Below are 17,320 nucleotides of genomic sequence, written 5' to 3'. Positions count from 1 at the left end.
TTTCCTCTAGCAGCAAATTAGATTTCCACAACACTGAGGAGCAATTTTGGACCTTTCCTTCCTGCAGATGTGCTTCAGTTCATCAGTATTCCTTTGGAATACATGTGCACATGCCTCATCAGGTCAAGCCACAGCATCTCGATAGGGTTACGGTCAGGACTAGGATTGTCCCTATGTGAACAAGCGCAATTTTAAATGAATCATTTATTAACTGTCAGTCTGACGACAGCTGCCAAAGTTAATCTGCTCTGAATCAGGAGAGAGAAGCTGGTTAGCGTTATTTCAGTTAGCAGGAGAACAGATAACAGCTCACTACCCAACAAATTGAAGTCTGGCTGACTGATACCCGCGTATAGACGACTTTAGATGATAAGGACTCTGTTGACTGCTGTTGAAAGGATGAAAAGCTGAAAAGTTTTTCCCTGTGGTTTTGGATCTGTAGCCCACTCACTAAGCTACCCTTTGCTTAGCTAGCTCAGCGACAGATACACAGAGTATCGGACATCCCAGTGCAGCTGCTGTTGACTAACTGCTGAGCCTCCCACACAAGCTCCCGACACAAGTGGGGAAAATGAGAGACTGTTAGAGCTCCGACCTATTGAGGACAGGGTTGTGGGTTGGATACCTGGGCTGCAACCGTTGGGTCCTTCACCCTCTCTGCTCAGACAGACAGTGTTTCAGCTAACGGAGGCGCACATCACACATTTAGAGGATAAAGCCTCATATCTGAGAGGACAGAGTCGAGTGAATGGTCTTAGGAGTGTCTTCAGGCACTTTTAGTAGACTGGTTCATCCGGATTTGCTTGCTCTGGCTTTTAATCTAACTCATCGCATCGCTTACAGCACTCCACAGCACCCCCACCCTGTAGCTCTCTAAATTTGTCACATTAGACATGTGTATCGTCCTCATTTTGAGAGGCTGCGGTATACAGTATCACCGTTTTAGCGCCCAACCCTAGTCAGGACTCTGAGTTGCCCATTCCAAAACACAGGTCTTCAATTTCAACCATTGTTTGGACGAAATGACCACTGTTTGTGGTGTGTCATCAGTTTAGTTAGCTTGTCCTGTTCTGCAAGTGTGACGTAGATGATGCAGAAATTCAGGTCATTCCAAAGGGTACACCAACTTGCAGCTGCAACTGATGAGCTTCCATAAGCAGCAGCACTTGAATACGACGCTACTTTGTAACCGCACGTGGCAAGCAAACAAAAAGTCTGCAGCGTGCCGGCAAGCTGCCGCAGAGATTCATCGCTTAAGCAGAACGATGGGCTCAGCCGCGATACAAATATCCTTGGCATTAAATGTCACTGCTTCACTGTTCATCCAAAAACTGCAGAACGCTAAGACACAGAAAAGTCACACCAGCTGTACCAGTGTTTTATAAAGCGTATAGCTGCTGTCATTTCAAAACCTTTGAAAATGCCAGCGCTTTACATTGTATACACATTTCATGGCGAACGAGCTGGAACAGAATCCCCAAAGTGATAGGAGCTCTCATGGAACAGTGGTCCTGTCAAGTGTCGCACGTCATCCGTGATGCTTCTGAATGGAGCTGTGCAATTAATCTGAATTTTTAGCGTCATCACAATCAAGAGTTTCTGAGGCCAACACATCGTTAAGGGCTAAGTGGCAGCACGGATCCAATTACAATTATACGTGCCCAGTGCCCGAGTGACGTTATTAGACTGGTGGGAGCAGTAGCATTAGGAGTTGTGTCTGATATTAGTGTCTAGTATTGGTGTGAAGCTCTGAGGCAGTTCCACCGAGCCAATTACAAAGCAAAATCACACACCCCCTAACTCAAAAACTGCCCTTATATGCTTTAGGAATTAGATAATTAACTGCTGAGATTGGACACTCACCAAGTGCTTCATTAGGATAACTACGCCAATACTGGGTAGGGCCTCCCTTTGTTCTCTAGACAAAGCCTCAGTTCTTCCTGGCATGGATTCCACAAGATGTTGGGAACATTCCTTTGAGATTCTGGTTCATGCTGACATGAACATTACCCACACTATTACACCACCACCTCCACCCACCTGGACTGCTGACACTAAGCAGATCGGTGCCAAATTCTGGCTTGGCCATCTGTGAGCCTCAGCAAAAAGTCAGATTCATCAGACCAGGCTACATTTCTCCAGTCCTCAACTGTCCAGTGCTGGTGGGCCTGTGCTGAGCCACTGCAGCCTCAGCTTTCTGTGCTCGGCTGACTGAAATAGTGGAACCCATCATGATCTTCTGTCGCTATGGCCCATCTGCCTCAAGGTTGGACGTGATGTGCACCCTGAGATGCCTTTCTGCTGACCACAATTGTTCAGAGTGGTTATCTTGAGACTTTGTCAGCTTGAACCAGTCTGGCCATTCTCCATTGACCTCTCTTCCGTCTACAGGACTGTCGCTCACTGGTTGTGCTTTTTTTATTGAACCATTCTGAGTAAACTCCAGAACCAGTAGTGCTAAAAATCCCAGAAGATCAGCAGTTCTAGATACTCATACCAGGCTCCAAGTGGCTGTTGAAACCATGGCCCGAGGGTCGTGAGTTCGAATCCTGGGTCATGCTTCTTTGCCATCAGCAAACTGAGCCTGAGTGAGCACAATTGGTCATGCTCTATTCGAATGGGTTGATGGTGATCTCTCCACTCCCACTGATCACTCCCATTGTGATGCTGGGCGGCAGAGGGGTCTGTTGGCTGTTGGCAGAGCTGGGGATTCAGCATTTTCCTTAGAGCGTAGTTATGCTGCATTGGCTGACTTTACATGTATCGAAGTGCGTTTTCTTTTGTGCACTGCAAGTAATAGGGGGAGTCCTAGTGAGCGGGTGGGTTAGTTAGGCTCATGTAATTGGGGTGAAAATTGGGTAAAAATGTATAAATATATATATAAAAAATAAATAAATAAGTATTCAGTCCAGCCCTTTGGACTCCACTAATTATGCTACGCTCAAAATTACTGAGATTTGTTTTGTCCATTCTGATGGTTGATGTAAACATTATCTGAAGCTGATGACCTGTCTGTGCATGATTTTATGCACTGCAATGCTCCCACCTGATTGGTCAAGTAGATAACTGCAAGACTGAGCAGGTGTACAGGTGTTCCTAAGAAACTAGCTTGGTGAGCTAGTCATTTTAACGACCACTGAAAACATTAAAATGCTTGTTGCAGTGTGTCTGCTCACTGGACACTGGCCTTTGTCAATCTCATGCAGTCCTGTCTCTGATTACGCAGTGTTTTATATGCCATCGTAGATTTGAGAGGTGTCCATAGCGAGAGATACATCTAATGTAAAGTGCAAACCTTGAACCCTTCAGAATGCGGCTGCTGAGGGATCATCTAAAAGGTCTTAAGCTGTTATTTCACGTCCGCTTGTGGTGGCGAATGATGCCCGTAACAGATGAATTCTTTCTTGGAATCATTTAATATGGATTTCTGTTTCTTACTGCACTGAGATTAACTGCATTATTCATTTGTTAAGAGCACCGTTCCCCGAAGCACTTCACAGAACCGTTCAGTTTAACTACTTACGATTGTAATTTTTATTTTTTTATTTATTTATTTTGCTGAGCGGCTTTCAGCTCAAACTCTGGTGTACAGCTGTCATGTATTGTATAGCGCTTCAAAAAAAGTAATAAATAAATAAATAAACAAAACAACTGGCCCATCGCAGGCGTGGCGCCGCTCACATCTTTGTAAGCTGCTTTTCCTGGAATCCTAAAAGGCCGGCGCTCTACAAGTCTGTCAGCGTTTTTACATCCTGTATTCTGCCTCTAGTCGACAAATTGCTAAGTGTTCCAGACACAACACAAGTGAATTTAGCATCTTTATGTAAAAAAAAAAAAAGGAAAAAAGAAGCTGCATTTGTAGATCTTGTAGGTCTAAACAGCTTGTTTCCCTTGTTGCTGCAGATCATGCGTTACAGACTAGGGTAGCCAAAGCTAGACGCTACTGCTTACCTGACTCGCCAACTAGCTGATTAATGAATTGTCTAGGGAAAATGAAGGAAGCCAAGGCTAGTCCGCATCATTAAGCACTGTTCTTACATGGTGCAACAAATGTGAGGGCTTAAGCTTGAAGCCACAGAGAGAGGTCAGCTTAACTGTGATCTGCTTCGCTCATTCTGCCCCGACGGCTGTTACTCCCGGTCGCCAACTTGGCCCGACATCGCGTCTTCAGGCAGCTCAGTTCGGTTTCGTTTCAAAGGTGGAGATGCTAAAAATTCACAAACACCACGTCAGAAGGGGAACACTCAAAGATGGCACAGACAGGGTAATGCAAGTTGCCAGCGGGCCTCCAGGCACGCCATTCAAAACCACACAAGACGAACCCCTAGTAGTCGCGGCTAAGTGACGTCCTCCGAGCTGCCTTTGAAAATCAGTGGCGTCCCTAACCATGTGACCTATCACTCCTAACATCCTAACGCATATTAGATTGTTGTCTCAGAAAGAAACAGAGACAGAATAGAGGGATCTGGACTTGACTAATGAGAGACTTCCCCAAAATATTCCACTTTATAAACATCAGATTTGTCCCACTAGTGTCTTTGTAATGAATGTCATTAGAAGCTTAATGATCTGTGAGCAGTGAAATCATGGTTTTTGTCTGTCAGTGATGAACTTTCCTTGCCTGTAGTTAGGAGGCACATAATCAGCACTACAGCAGTGTCGCCAGGCAGTCAGCTCATGCCTGAGGCCTAAAGGCCTATTTTGAAAGCCATGATTACCAGACTAGCTGTGGAGTGATAGAATCCTGTCTATAGACGGTTTATGAGGCACCTCTGGTCAACATTTGTATAACTGTGAATCGGGACGTCCCTAATTCAATCAATTGGATGGGGATCAGGGCCAATCCAGGCATATTTAAATGGATTTGGTTTCAGCTATTTTAATCCCAATCCATTTATGATTCTTAGCACCCTCTGGTGTCCTCAAGACACCAGTAACGGACATTATTGCCACCTGGCCTTTCCTAACGATGACATGAACGAGTCATGGCTCTAACAAGCTAGTTAAGTTCTGAGAGCTTGGTCAAAGCTATCTGACAGCTCAGGTCTCCTGAGGTGCTGAAACTTTGGCATGGTGCTGCTTTCCTTTTGTTCACTCTAAAGTTGGACAAACCAAAAAGAACCCACTACAGTAGCTTCAAATGTTGAAGGGAATCATCTTTAACTTGATGCCTTTTGGAGATCGGAGATGAAAGCATACATTGAGCATTTCTTGAAGGTGATAAGTTAGAACTAGTACTACTAATAATAATATTTTCTATTTTTATAGCATCTTTCTCAAGCTTGCTCAAGGATGCCTTCATTTGAAGTAATCTTAAAGAAGCTTCTTGAAGGTGAAGGTGGTATATGTTTTTGAAAATGGATTAGCGGCAACATAGCGTTTTTCCAGAAGCACTCCCACTCCAGTTACCTTGACTTACTTCTGCAAGAGAAGCCAATGTTCAAACATGCTTGTCCATCAGCACTTCCATATTTGTGAACTAGACTGTATGAGTGAGTGAGTTCCCCACACCACTGAAAACCCTGTCTTTCATGCCCTCTCAGGTTGTCCAGTGGCTCAAAATGGCTCCAGCTGTATGAACCCAACGATGGCCTTCCAGGGATGCATGCGCCTCATCCTCATCAACAACCAGCCGATAGATCTCATGCTTGTCCAGCAAGGGATCATAGGAGGGTGGAATCTACTACAGTTTGACATCTGTGGCATTCAGGACAGGTATACTATTGAACTTCCTTTGTCAGACAGGGGAATTCATTCTATTGTGTGTGATGTTTTTGATGCATACGTTTACTATAATAGCATTTAGCTGATGCTCTTATCCAGAGCGACTTACAAGGTCACTCGTATTACAGAGGTGGGCCAACATAGTGTTATGAGTCTTGTCCAAGGACTTTTAAAAGTTGTAGAGCAGCATAGTCACCCAGACCGTGAATCGAACCCCAGTCTCCCACATGGAGTGGTAGCTGTTTAGATGTTGTTTAACTCCAAGCTCAGCTTTCAGTGGCTGGTTATGTCACAGCGAGGGCTCACTGTAGCCAACATCTATGCTGGCCCACCTTAGAACTGTAACAAGAACAAACAGTCATTTGTCTTACAATACCCTATCTTACCATATGGCGTTGCTGTCCTCTCAGAGTCCTCTCTGTGTTTAGCCGGCATGGTATATGGTTAGGTAGCGGGTTAGATTTTTGCCTTTTCATCAATTCCAGGGGAAAGGATGTAAGTCGGCCCCATTTCCTTTCTCTGGTTGGCCTGGCATTAGCTTTTAGCCTGTTCAGCTGCTCCAGAGGCTTCTGCGCATCACAGACTTCCCCATACTCATAAGCTTTGAACCGTTAGCTACAGTTGGCCATGCTCCTCTCTCTGCTAACTTTTAGCCTCGCTTCCATATTCTCCCAAAGTAGCCATAGCAGTTAGCCTTGAATGTTTTGTGCTAGTAGGGTAGGATAGGAGTAGGGTAGGAGTAGGGTATGCAAATTTTTTCTTATGCGAGTTTAGCTTTTAAAGTAGGGGACAACCCTGTTGGAAGTTCATGGTCTGTCACTTAGGATGTGTGAATCAGAAAGCAAGTTGACATTGTAAAATATCACCTCTGAACAGTTAAAGCTTAGAAAAACAGAAGAGCTTAAAAAAAAGCCTCTTGGTATGTACCTCAAAAAAGCTAAATAATAGACACAATAGAGTTTGATCTGTCTCTGATGGCCATCGCAGAGTGAGTTCCTTTGCCAGTGCGAGCAGTGGGGAGCTCTAGAATGTGACCGTTACTCAGCGCCTCAGCTGTACGTCATCAGTAGAACGATATGGGGAATCAGCAGGACGAATCAACTGTGCAGACAAAACCAGGTCATAAATACGGTGGTATTTTTAAATTATTATAGCTGTGTTTTGCCTGTTTTATAAAGTATTGACACTTTGGGACTTTGATTCATGCCTTCACTGGATCTGACTGATATAAAAAGTTAAAAAATGTAATTTTAAAGATATAAACAGTACAAAGTTTGCTGCATTTGCTTTCTCTCACAGCATAAACCTGATATTCCACCTTGAAACAGCACCACAGTTCTATTCTACCCCCTGTAGCTTCTGCACCATTTAAGGTGGAACGGAAAATTCCAGTTGGAAGCTAGAGAATAACTCCAACCTTGTGAAGACAGCCATGTTTGTTTACAGTACATTACTGCATTTAATGTCGGAAATGTTTTACTGAAGTTATACAAGAGGGTGGGCAAATTATCAAAGGCAAGGGAAACATTTCCATGCTGTTTTAGCTAATAACGAGGGAAACGCATCACTTCAGTGTATCTTAAGCACTATGTTTAAATGATCACACTGAGGTTAAAACAGGCAAATGTGTGACCGGTCTTGACTGGTGACTGGTGTTGCTGTGTTTTGGCAGTGTTGCAGAGATGCGCTGTGTGCTGGGGGAAGCAGGTTAGATCAACCAGTGGAATTAAAGCTGATTGTTGTTTTATGTCGTCAACATTTTAACCCCACCGGTGGGACCATACTAACCAGGGACCAGCCACGGCAAATCTCACTGGCTGGACCGTGCTCACTGTGCCCAAGTCTGTTGTCAAAAGGAATTTTCTGTTCCGTGGTTGGTGTGGCGTAACAGATAATACCACTATCTGCCACTGAGCTACCACACCATGTGGGAGGCTGGGGTTCGAATCCCGGTCTGGGTGACTATGCTGCGCTACTTCAATAAGAGTCCTTGGGAAAAACTCACTACTGACCCACTACTCTGTAATACGAGTAACCTTGTAAGTCGCTCTGGATAAGAGCATCAGCTAAATGCCATAAATGTAATGTAAATGTTAAAGATGCCAAAGACTGTAATTATTGAGTTATTGAGTGTTGGTAGTTAATTTTCTTTTGGTAGTGGAGACAACGTTGTTTGAGGTTCACGGTTTGTCTCATTATTTAACCATGCCATGCCATGCCATTCTAAGGTAACTTTAAAATAAGTAGATGTCTGCATCATTAAACAGAGTTCTGCAGACCACCACACATATCTTGCACCACACAAAACTTGGAAAAAAGTTTGAGCCTACAGTGTGCAACTCGTACTCCATTTCTTGCACAATACCCAAATCATGTATTCTCTTTGGGGTCCATGTGAAGCTACAGATATTGCTGCAGCAGTAGGTTGCCATTATGAAGCAATATCGGAGACTGCAAAGATGGGAGAAAACTGTGTACTAGCTTCCTTGCCTGATGTTTTTTTTCTATGAGGCCATGTTAAAGAACCACTTTAGACAAACATGGCTAACAATGCATGAAAGCTTGCCTGGACCCAATTAGCGGTGTTCACTTGCGTAATGCTAATTGGCCCCTGCTACCTGTTATTTACAGTTAGCAGTACAAGCCTTTTTTAGATGAGGTACTTCTTGGAACACCACTCGCTGTTGGTAAGCAGGTCCTGGCGTAGCACCACGGTTCTGTGCTCGTCTCCATAACAGAAATATCACTTTGCTCTCGTTACAATCATGGCTCGACACAAATGTGGCAGTTTCGTGCCTTCACACCTGTCAGCGCTTTGTTTGTTGCTCGGGCCTCCAGCAGCGCTAGCAGAGCTGGGCTAACAATCAGAGCCCTAATTAGGAGCAGGAAGACGTTCATTTTGTAATGCCACTCAGGTTAGTGGCCCTGCTAACAAGCTCAATGCTACATCCTCCGGTGTCTCTCATTACCGGTCGCTAGAGTCGGGGGGGACCCCCAATCGACCCGCCGCCACGTGGCAGCCTTCGTGGATGCGGTCCGCAGGGGGTCTGGGATGGAGGGAACAAACGAGCAAGAAAGTGACTCGTTCTCTTGACTCCTCATTAACTTTCTTTTTGGGCAAACAGGACATGTAGTACGAAGAGGAAAGCTAGTATTCTGAGGCCTCATCCACATATGAGGTGAATATAAACGTACCTCTGCAATGTGATCTACTGCACCACAACCACATTCGGGACATTTTAACATATAATATTAGATTGAAAAGCAGTGTAAAATATGTGTGTTTACTCAGCTAAGCTAGAGAGTAGTAATTGTCATAATAGATGAATTGTTCATAATGGCTAAACTGTGTAAACAAGACTTTACGTACATTGCACTCAACACATCAGCAGATGGAAGAAACAGCTGGTCACCATCATCATCATATACACATTCTGAACGAGTTTGCTAGCTAGTAACCATATCATTATCTGCTCTGCAGCTGTTGGCTGGCATTTACTAAAAATGAAATCCAGCATCCCTTCCATATATACAGTATACAGATATGCAATATTTGCATATATCGCATAGATTTGATATTATATATGCAGTTGTGGTCGAACATTTACATACACTCACCACGGACATGGCATGTCATGGCAGTTAAAGCCTGTATGTAAGCCAGAACTTTCTCACTCTAATATCTACATCACTGTCAATTAGTTTTATAGTTTTATAGGCCCCAAAATAGAACCCTGTGGGACTCCACAGAAGATGCTAAAAAAGTTTCTGCATTAGGAAATCTTAGGGCTTAATAGCAAAGGTTTTCTGAAATCAAAACAGGGTCAAAATGAAACAAACAGGGTCAAAACTACAAATACAGCACACCAAATATTTCTATAAATGTCCCCTAGCAAGTTGCCCCCATAACAGATTCATCAATCTTCTGGTTGAAAGGTTGACCACTTTTCTTGGCAGAGTTCAATTAACCTGCCACCAAAACCACTTTGACCCACCGCGACATGGATTCTGCAAGACCTCTGCAGTCCTGTTGTATCTGGCACCAAGATGTTTACAGCAGATCCTGTTACAGCAGACTCTTGGAAGTTGTGAGGTGAAGCCACAGATCATCCCTGTGGTTCCAGCACATGCCAAAGATACTCGTTTTGTGCCAGGGCGCTGAACGAGGCCACCGACAGTGTTGAAAAAGGGGTATGCCTGGTCTAATGATGTTTAGATGGGTGGCACATGTCAAGCTGACGTCCACATGAATACCAAGACTCCCAGAGCATCACACCTCCTTCACCATATTGTCGTTTTCCCACAGTATGTCCTGGTGCCATTGCTTTCTCTAGTACATGGTGCAAACATGCCCGACTTTCCATGTGAGGTAAAAGAAAACGGGAGTCATTGGACTACATGACCGTCGTCTGTTGCTACACGATCCTTGCCTGTTCCACACAATATTGATGGTGGACAGGCGTTAGCATGGGCACTTTGAGCCGTCTGCAGCTACACGGCAACATTACTCGAGTAAAAAATCTTGCGGCTTTGATTTTTGGCAGATGGGATGGATAGTCTTCATTGCCTTGTACATCAATGAACCTTGAGCACCATCACATTAAACCTCATTGAACCATTGTCAGTAAATTCTCAGCAGTGCTGACCAGGAGTTCCCCACAGGCATTAGCGTTTTGAAGATGCTCTAACCCAGTCATCTGGCTATTATTTCTTTGACCCTCCCATCAAAGTTGTTCTCCCCCCGACTCCTGCCGACTGGAAGAACCAGCTGTTTGCTTATTTACTGTCTAATATATGCTATTAGCATAAGCAGGCAAATTTTCCCCCTTTACTCTCATTCTAAAAGTCAAGCCATGCTAATTATCTTTGCTCGCTATCCTTAAGAAGACATCCATTCACACTTGTTCAATTTTAAAATCCTTTGCCAGCTTCTATTGATATTAGCATCTCTGCAAGACGACACTGCAGCAAAAACAGATTAGCATACATTCCCAGCGACGGCATCCTCAGCTTTCCCCAATAGGCCGACGCTTCCAAGTGTGAAAGTGTCACGCTGCTCGTCTGCAGAGAGGGCTTTTTTATTAATAGTGAACTCATGTGAACATGACGAGACCCCTCCATCAACGGCGCTCCTAAATCATTCATGACCAGCTGCCATGGTCCGAGGAGATGCAGCGCCACGCGACGAGTGACAGTCTCAGAGCGCTCCGTGCCAGTTCCGAGAGGCTGCCAGAGGGCAGAAAGTGCCGAAGAACGTTCATGCCATCCCTCTCTGGAGGGGAAGGGCCCTCTGTTGCTCCCTTTGTAAGAAAGCTCAGCTTATGTGTCAGCTGGCAAAGTGCCAAAATAGGCAAGTCCACGGCTTCCACATTTTCTTTTTTTTCTTTTTTTTTTCTCTCCAAGACCTTGTCAACAAGTGCTCCAGCACCGAGAAAGGATTTGGCTTCTGAGTGGCAGGGAGAGTTCTAAAAGTCAGAACGGAGGACTGTGGGTATTCATTTGGACCGTGTCTTTATTGAATAGACGGCTTAGCGTCTCCATGTCTGCTGCACGGTTTGCCAGCGCAGAGCCGTGTGTGTGTCAGCACACTTTTATTCGGTCTTTGATGTGCTCCCTTCTCTAGCGAAGATATTCCCCTTGGCAGTAACTCGGAGGATGAGCCCTGAGTAAACAAGGGTAAACCCGAGCAGCCTTGGAAAACACATGCTGTGGTGCTGTTCTCGTTCTGTCCTTCGCTTCCAGGCTGGAAAAGCCAATTGTGGTAATCACTCTGTTTGCAGCAGCCGTTCGGCATCTGAACTTTTGCAACTTTTGAGTTTTGCACTGGATCTGCGAAGCTACGGTGTCTCAAGTAATTCAGGCTCTTCTACAGACTTCGATCAGTTAGCAGTGAGCTAACCATATGCCTAAATCAGCACACACTACCCTCAGCATGGAAGCAAACTTCAGTCCTGCCTTGTTCGCACATTTATTTTCCATCATATTATTATTATTATTATTATTATTATTATATGATAGACCACCAGTTAGTGTTCTGCTGCTATTGGCTGCTTCCTCACTTCTTACTTATAATTAGCATTTTTAAGGAGCCTGTATTTTAAAGCTAACTGAAATACTGCCCTTACTCACATTCGTCCATCAAGCCTTCGTTCATTCGTCAGTTGCAACCATACAGTTGTTACCATAACAGCCATCATATCGAAATGAAAAATCTCTCTTAAAGAGAAAGGAAGGCAATATCAGTCTTACAGAGAGCCCACTGCTTCAGGCATGCCCGTAAAGGCATGTATTTTTTTCCGTTCAATGTTATCTCAGAGGGTTTCTAGAGACTTTCTCAAAATAGGATCCTGGGGGTTGTTTTTCATCCCTCAGACGTGTTTGTTTTTCACATTGCTCCTGTTAGCGAGCGGTTTGAAGCCTCTTCGTGAGCCGTAAATGGGGGAAAAAAGTGTATATGACATGTTTAATGTTTCAAGCGAGACTGAATCACCTCTTCTCTTTTTGAAAGCTCTGCTCGCTGAAACACATACATCATCCCGTCAACATCTCGGAGAATTCTCCCCGCACCTAATAGCTCACTCGTGATTGGCATCATTTGTTTTTGTTTATTTTATATTGTTGTCGAATTTTTATTCCTTTTTCTCCCAATTTGGTACTGCCAGTTAGGGTCGCGAAATTCCGGGAATTTGGGGAAATTTACAGGCATTAACAGGTAAAGAGAAACTAACATAGTTGGTAAAGAAAATATACGGAAGCAAATTCTTGGCAAAGCTGCTCCTAAATCCCAGGCTTATGGCGCATTACACACTGAAGGGCTATTGAGACCACACCCCCCTGCATTCACTGTCCACTCTCCATCACATGTACAGCGTATGTCCAGATGATTTCTAGAAATGTGACACTCACCACTACTGAAAGCACACATTTGGACCAAAGAACGACCTCAAGTCAGGTAATATTTTGACAAGGTTCATATTTTTATTGTCATTTAATCAGCTCTTAAATCAAGGTGGAATATCTCAGTCGATATCTGGTAAATCAGAAAAGCTGAGCAATTTTATTTCAGACTAGTTTACCAAGACTAGCAGGCTAGCAAGAGGTTAGCTTACCAAGGCTAGCATAGGCTAGCTACCTATAAGACCATTAGAACGCTTTTGTGATTGAACTTTTGATTGTTTTGAAGAATTAAGCATTTATAAAGTTTTGCTTGCTTGTATTATTTGTATTATGCTTTCATGTCTGCTGTTGACAAAAAAAAAACAGTACACTGATGTTAGTGTATGATATAGTTCCTTTTAAATTATCCAATGCCTATTAATTCCAATACATTCCCAAGGTTCCCAAAATTTCCATGGAAAGTTTACATTTTGAAATATTCCCAAAGGTTCTGAGCTAAAGTTCCCATGAAAAGTTACCGGAAAATTAAACTGGAAATTTATCAGAAATGTTCCACCTCTTTGCAACCCTACTGCCAGTTAACCCACCCGTTCACAACTCCCCCTCTTTATTGCAGAGTTGGGGAGCTTTATAAGAGAAAGCTCTCCTCCCAGCATTGCTTCTTCTAAAGTGAGGAACTCACGGAAGGCCAGTGCCCTGCAAGCGAAGTGTACGGGATGGGTGGTATGGTTTAAGAAGTCCCCCAAGATACTGAGGGGCCAAACTGTTGAGTGACTGTCAGAAGGAGTGTTTTATAATCAATGCAGAATTGAACTGGTAACCAGTAAAGGAACGAGACAATAGGACTGATGTGGTCAAATTTCCGAGCCCCAGTGAGCACTCTAGCAGCTGCAATTTGAACTAGTTGGAGCTTATTTATGATTTGCATGAACTTCCAACCAGAAGGGCATTCCAGTAATCCAATCTCGAGATTATATGTGCATGCACCAGCTTCTCGGTGTCATTGGGAGACTATAGAGTACATTTAACTCCCATCATAAACACTGGTGTATTTTGCGATGCTGTCACTCCTCTCCAATTAGAAATTAAGGTATAGCGCTTTGCACGGCCATCGTCTTGCGGCAGCTTTACAGTAAAGCAGGTCCGAGCCTCTTTTTGTGAGCCAGAAGCGACAGTGGCAGGGAAATCTCCCTCAAGAACTCCTCCCTTCAACACCAGATACAAAACAAGTAGTACAATAAATCAAGCTTGGGACAGAAGTAACACAAACACAGAGTTCATACAGGCTAGGCTGTCACAGGCTCAGGCTGTTGCATGTTACATCATCCTGTTGCAAACAACCTGCACCAGCATTGAAGCAGACAGCCAGAGCAGGGCTGCACTGAAGCAGGTAGCCGGGTTGGGACAATACTGAAGTGCACAGTAGGGGCAGGGCATTATTAGAGGTAGCCAACTGGGATATTGGCCGTTCACTAAAGAACAAGTGCTTGAAGGGAATCGAGGCATGTTGCATTACCTTGTATAAACAACCTGAACAAATCGCTACCTACCATTTTTCTTTTCACCTAAAAATAAATAAAAAAAGTAATAAATTCTGTTCATTTAGTTTTATTATCCTGAATTATCCTGTTGAAGAAGTAATTTTATTGTTTAAACTGGAAAAAAAAATATTTTTTAAATAAATACTTGCCGTTTCTGTCTCAGTATCCTACAAATTCAACAAATTAAAATAGTCTGCAGTCTCTTTAATCGATTTTTCAATGCTATGGGAACATATTTTTGAGCAAAATTCTGAACAAATAGTCAAATCTTCGTATTAAATGGGCAAATCCAATTCGACTGATTGTATTCTCAATCAGGTACAGCCCTAGTCTTTAGGTCCAGGTGAAAACCTCATCCTAAAACATCCTAAAATCAAGAGTACATTCATTTTCGGGGTTATTTCCAACAAATAAACAAAGCCGGGACTCTTGTGTCTTAGGCCGCACAAAATAGGTGGCTACGTAATCCGGAGTGTCGTACCCATCTCTGTAACCCACCAGTCCGTCACCTTTGTGTCAGAATTGTTCGGCTGAGCCCTTAAAGTTTCATTGAGCGCTTTATTGCTGGTGAGCAGTTCTGCACATTGGCTGCTGTAATTTTATGGTCCACCAAAGCCCCTTTTCAGGGCTCGAGTAGGAATAGCACAAAAGGTAATTAAACCATCACCAGAAACATTATCCGGCGCACAGTCTACTCCCCCTGTAGTGGTTAATGGCTTCAGGAACACGCCGGCGTTGGATGTGGAAGCCTCGTAAAGCAGCGCCCTCCCGGGAACAGGATGGCAGGAAACCGCGCTTTGAAATAATATATGCGGGACTAAAAGGCTGGTAATTGTGAAATTTAAGCAGGCTGAGATGAACGTGCTATTAATCAAAATGTCTCGGGGAGGCTCCTACGTCTGAGCGCGAGGCCCAGCCTAGTTTTATTTATTTATTTACTTTATGAACGTGTGTACGAGAACGCTTATTGGCAGACTCTGCGTGTTCGCTCTGAAGACTGCATGTTCCAATTTTTCTTTTTCTTTTTTTTTTTACGAAGAAGCAGTCAAGGTAGCATCCCAGTGATACTTCAGTATGGACTACAGCATTTCCTTCAGATCAGTTTAGAAAGAAAAGTACATCTAAAAGGGCTATATAAAGCAGTGAGCCAAAACATTATGACCGCTTATGTGCTTAATATGCACTTGGTCCTCCACGTGTCACTAAGACAGCTCACTCTACAAGACCTCTGATACCACAGAGCACTTTCAGAGGTCTTTCAGAGTGAGCTGGCTTGTTGGCACATCCCACGGGTAAATGTTGTAGAAATAGCGGACTCATCAGTCCAGACCACCTTCTTCCATCGCACCAAGATCCAGTTCCGTCACTTTTTGTCCATTCTAACTCCGACCATTCTGCAGTTAACCAAAAGTCTGTTGGTACAGCTTTGGTTGTCCTTGGCCATTGGTTAGCCCTGGGCACCCAACACTCTTTTTGTGGTTCTGTCCAGCCTGGTAGGTTCTCACAACTGCCTGGCCATTTCAAGATCTGACCCTGTCATCTGGCCACAACAACGTGGCTCAGGTTATCACGCCCGCCCATATCTCTTTCATCCTACGTTGACATCCTACAAGAACCAACTGTTCAGTTATCGTCTAACAAACATTCATATATCCTAGACTGTCATGTGCCACCATTACACCATTACAACACGAGTTGTTCACATTCTTCTTTCTCACCTCTTTCAGCACAATTACCCACTGTGCTCTTTAAGAGATCTTAAAATGACGTCCATTTATAGGAGAGTGGCCTGAGTCCTGAATTTTCTCCATTTGTAGACAGTTTCAGGATGTACATCCAGTTCTTTAGCAAAGCTTTGGTAACGTTTTCCAGCTTCATGTGTTTTGGACACGTCTTCTAGGTCTTCAAAGCATGAAAACGTTCCTGAGAAGAACAGATTTGTCAGTAACCAGGATGTGTGCCTTTACTTAATGGGCCAAGCACCTGTAAAACCCACACTTCCAGTATCACTTCCAGAATTAAAAACACCTTTGGCGAATTAGCTCTTGGAGAAGTCATTAACACAGAGGTTCACTTACTTTTTCTAGCCTGCACTGTGGATTACTGGTTACTAGGATCAGATATCGGGCCCACACTAACAAAATTAGCTGGATCCATTTGCTGAACCTGATTCGCCGGTATTCTAGGCTTCATAACTCAGGATCAGAGTAACTTACAGACATAATACACATATGATAGCAAACATCAAGCCTGCCGTCAACCCGTCAACTATCAGCGAGTAATCCAGCTCGGAAAAACAGCTAGAATCCACACAGAATTTCAGTCAATCTTGAAGCCTTAGGTCTTTCCCACATGGTGAAGCAGAGGGTTTATTCAACAGTGGTATCGGATCGCTATCGGGTATCGACTGATAGGCAAAGTTTATGTATCCGTATTGGTATCGGAACAGAAAAAGTCGGATCGGTACATCCCTAATGTTTACTCGGTGTGCTAAACGTAGATTGTGTTCGTCCAGAATTGTGAATTACGATCAGTCCACATTTTATTAGTAATCAGTGCAGAAATTCGGTTAATTCCAAAGTAGAAATGGCGATATTGTAAATAATACTATATTTCCATATTTAAAGTAATTTTCATGATACACAATATTTATCACAATACATGTAATCACAGACTAAGTATATCAGTAGTGACAGATTCCTAAACACTACTATTCAGATACCATTTCAAATACAGTGATTCTTATTTAACACTTCATACCAGTCTAATTACACAGTCAGTAATGAAACATGCAGTTGCTCAGTGTTCTTTATGCACTACCAATATTCTCGATATGCTTAGAAAACCATATTATGCATCACAATAACATTCATCAGCCCTATTCCAAAAGGTTTGCTAACGTTTACTTGCAGCTGTATACATTTAATATACATGGAATTGTAACGTCTCCATCACTGTACCTATGCATCGTCTTTGCTCTTATGAAAACTGGACAAAAAGTCTGTGCAGAAGGTGCAAGATTTTACAAATATTCACATTATTAATCCAGCATCTCGGCCTCATCTAGCATTTCTTACAAACTGCTATGACTCGATTTAGCGCTCTGTTGTTGCTCGACGGACAAGCCATTTTTCACATACCGCGGATACATGTGCCAG

The 17,320-nt window shown here is 43.4% G+C and overlaps 1 protein-coding gene across 1 annotated transcript in view; it reads left to right on the top strand.

Moving 5' to 3' along the window:
* LOC140561353 (contactin-associated protein-like 5) overlaps positions 1-17,320 on the top strand; it is a 149,921-nt gene that overhangs the window by 91,708 nt on the left and 40,893 nt on the right. The window contains exon 10 of the mRNA XM_072686510.1: positions 5,544-5,715. Within this exon, the coding sequence (XP_072542611.1) occupies positions 5,544-5,715 (172 nt within the window). The remainder of the gene's footprint in view (positions 1-5,543; positions 5,716-17,320) is intronic.

Source organism: Salminus brasiliensis, chromosome 8 (genome assembly GCF_030463535.1).
Source record: "Salminus brasiliensis chromosome 8, fSalBra1.hap2, whole genome shotgun sequence".
Lineage (NCBI taxonomy): Eukaryota > Metazoa > Chordata > Actinopteri > Characiformes > Bryconidae > Salminus > Salminus brasiliensis.
This window is presented reverse-complemented; position numbering and strand designations above follow the sequence as displayed.